At 37.1% G+C, this 2717-nt stretch overlaps 1 protein-coding gene across 2 annotated transcripts; it reads left to right on the top strand.

Annotated features, from left to right (window-relative positions):
- Positions 1 to 240: 240 nt before the first annotated feature.
- Positions 241 to 2516, top strand: LOC111490189. 2 transcript variants are annotated; one of them, XM_023138711.1, is made up of 4 exons: positions 241 to 381; positions 525 to 640; positions 1245 to 1444; positions 2090 to 2516. In XM_023138711.1, the coding sequence occupies exons 2-4, from the start codon at positions 554 to 556 to the stop codon at positions 2343 to 2345; spliced, it is 543 nt and encodes a 180-aa protein (XP_022994479.1). In that variant the 5' UTR covers positions 241 to 381; positions 525 to 553; the 3' UTR covers positions 2346 to 2516. The 2 variants fall into 2 exon arrangements, with proteins under 2 accessions (XP_022994479.1, XP_022994480.1); XM_023138712.1 differs by having other exon boundaries at positions 499 to 640.
- Positions 2517 to 2717: the final 201 nt, after the last annotated feature.

The following is a 2717-nucleotide window of genomic DNA, read 5'->3' as shown; positions in this document are numbered from 1 at the left end:
CAATTACGTGCATTGATTTCCGAATGATCCGAATCGACGGCTCAGAATCAATTCCTTAACGCCAAAGAAAATCCCACGCGATTTTTTCTTTACGTTCATCTCACGCCCCCACCATTTGTCAACTGAATTGACGATCTTTCGAAGCCGTGTCAAACACGCGACTAAACATAACGAACCTTCCTTTCGTTCAAAAAGGTAAAAATAAGAAATTATATAAATTAAATAATAAAAAATAATCGGCTGGAAGAAATGTCATTCACTTTCCTTTCTTCTACCCGCGCTTAAAGAAAAGGCGAACAGAAAACAGAGTTATTGCAGAGCTCACGGCCCTTTGATTTTCCCATTCGTTCTCCTTATAATCCAATCTTTAAGTGAAATCCAGTAAGTTTTGAAGTTTTTTTTCCTTCTCTTTTCTTTGAATTTTGAGTTTGGATTTCAGTTTGTTCGACGATTACCAAGTTTTTCTTGTTGTTTTCGTTCTTGGATTTCTCGTTGTAGTTACCGGAATTTGTTCTGTTCGTAAGGTTTCTTTAGATTGTCGGATCGTTGAGACATGGGTATGCTGGTTGTAGTTGTGGTGTTTGTCCTTGATTTGGTTGCTTTTGCGCTTGCTGTTGCTGCAGAGCAAAGAAGAACCACTGTAAGTTTTATGTATTTGTTGGAACAATCTATTAATCTTTTATTCTTCGGTGAATCTTATTTTTATGAAAACTGTGATTGGAATTTTGAAACGCTTAGTGATTTTCATTTTGGATTATGCTCAAATGGCTGGTGACTTCTGGGTTTAGTTTCAAATGGGTAGCTTTTGTATAGAAACTCTCTATTGATTGGTTTAGGTCATGATTTGTTTATTAGCTACAAATTTTGAACTTCTTCAAATCTTCAGAATCAAATGCGTGGAGAATCGACTCATGAAATGTTTTGGATGAACTTGAAATGAAATACAATGAAGAGACAGATTTTAGCTAATAATTCTGCTTGATATGAGATGGAATGGGTTATTATTTATCAAATTGGAAAGCAAATCTGGTTATTGATATATTCTGCACCCTGTGGCCTGCAGTAATTTAAGCCTTATGAATCATTTTTGTGTTAGGAGTTTAAACCATCATGGTTTCTGATTGTGAGACGAGTTGAGCATAATGATATTAGGTTAGGGCTCATGACATGATCATAATATTATTTGGAAGTGAAGATAGGAGTGGAGTATGAGTATGATGTGTGTATCTTACCTCCTTTGGCAGGCCACGGTCGTTACATCAGGCAATTCTAAATTCTGTGCCTATGACTCTGATATTGCAACTGGCTTAGGTGTGGGTTCACTTCTGGTCCTGTTTGCCAGCCAAGTGATCGTTATGGTGGCAAGTCGATGCTTATGCTTTGGGAAAGCTTTGCGACCGAGCGGTTCGAGGGCTTGGGCAATTACCCTTTTCATCACTTGCTGGTACATATGATTGCTTAACCTTCACATTTTACTAGTTTTGTTGTGCTTGGCTTTGCAAAATCGTGTAATGCATTGTTTGTCCCATAATAGGTCCCATTCTTCTATCCTTTTTCGGGAGTCGATGACTATTCATAATTATTACCTTGAGATCAAAGAAGATTTTGACTCAATGCTTTATTTTTGTCCTAGTTGATCCCAATTCGACATTACAAGTATACTTGGTCTATAAATACTGCTTATTTGATTCCATCCATAAATTTTCTTCCCTATGAGTTCGAGTCTCAATACGAATGCTAGTTCTTACTGTTCACATGTTATGATATGAATATACCACATCAATTCACAGTAACTACGAGTTCATTCCCTTGTTGGAGGATGTTGCAACTTTCCCTCATGTTATGATATTTCTTTAATGGCTCTTCAATGTGTTCGTAAATGGTCAAAATCATTATACTCTTATTTGAAATGCTTACTTTATGACACTCAAGATCATTAAACATGTTAGAATGTACAGAAAAACATGAAGCTGGTCTATTACTTGTTAAATTTGAGCTATACAAAACATTTGTTTGTTTTCAATTTCTGAGGATCAAAGTCAAACTCTGAACTTTATGCTTGGTGGGTTGCATTGCATGGACATTTCAGGGTATGTTTTCTGATTGCTGAGATCTGTCTGTTGGCTGCTTCGGTTCGAAATGCGTACCATACCAAGTATGTGAGTTCTATAATGAACGAGCGAATTTCGTGCAAGATGCTGAGGAGAGGAATATTCGGGGCTGGGGCTGCTTTTATCGTCTTCACATGTGTAGCATCAGAGCTGTTCTATGTTAGCTTTTCCAAGGCTCATAACCAGACGTCCTCCTTTGCTAAGGACACTGGCATTAGAATGGCAAGCATGTAAAGGCTAGGAGCTTCTTTATCAATTTGGGATTTATAGGATTTTGGTAAGTATGTGTGACTTGTTGATATGAAAAAATGAACAACGGAGAGAGATAGATTACTTGTTGAACTCAGATGTACAAATATGATCATTTTATAGTTGAGTGAAGATTTCATGTGGTGGTTTGTGTTATATGCTGTGTCACTATGTTTCTTTAGTATTTGAGCTAGCCCTTGTCTTCATTTTTACTCTTACTACCATCGTGAGCGTGTCGATCACCCGTCTCAGTACCTCATATTGCATATTAGGTTGAACCTTGAACTTCAATGATATTTATCGACGAAAACGTTTATAGATCATGGAAGCTTGCATTCAAAGTTGTTGTCCGAGGAA

This window comes from Cucurbita maxima, unplaced genomic scaffold, assembly GCF_002738345.1.
Source record: "Cucurbita maxima cultivar Rimu unplaced genomic scaffold, Cmax_1.0 Cma_Scf00015, whole genome shotgun sequence".
NCBI lineage: Eukaryota > Viridiplantae > Streptophyta > Magnoliopsida > Cucurbitales > Cucurbitaceae > Cucurbita > Cucurbita maxima.
This window is presented reverse-complemented; position numbering and strand designations above follow the sequence as displayed.

Coding starts and splice junctions, on each gene's coding strand:
- LOC111490189 (XM_023138711.1), top strand. CDS start 554: ATGGGTATGCTGGTTGTAGTTGTGGTGTTTGTCCTTGATTTGGTTGCT. Junction 641..1,244: donor CAGAGCAAAGAAGAACCACT/GTAAGTTTTATG, acceptor CTCCTTTGGCAG/GCCACGGTCGTTACATCAGG. Junction 1,445..2,089: donor ACCCTTTTCATCACTTGCTG/GTACATATGATT, acceptor TGGACATTTCAG/GGTATGTTTTCTGATTGCTG.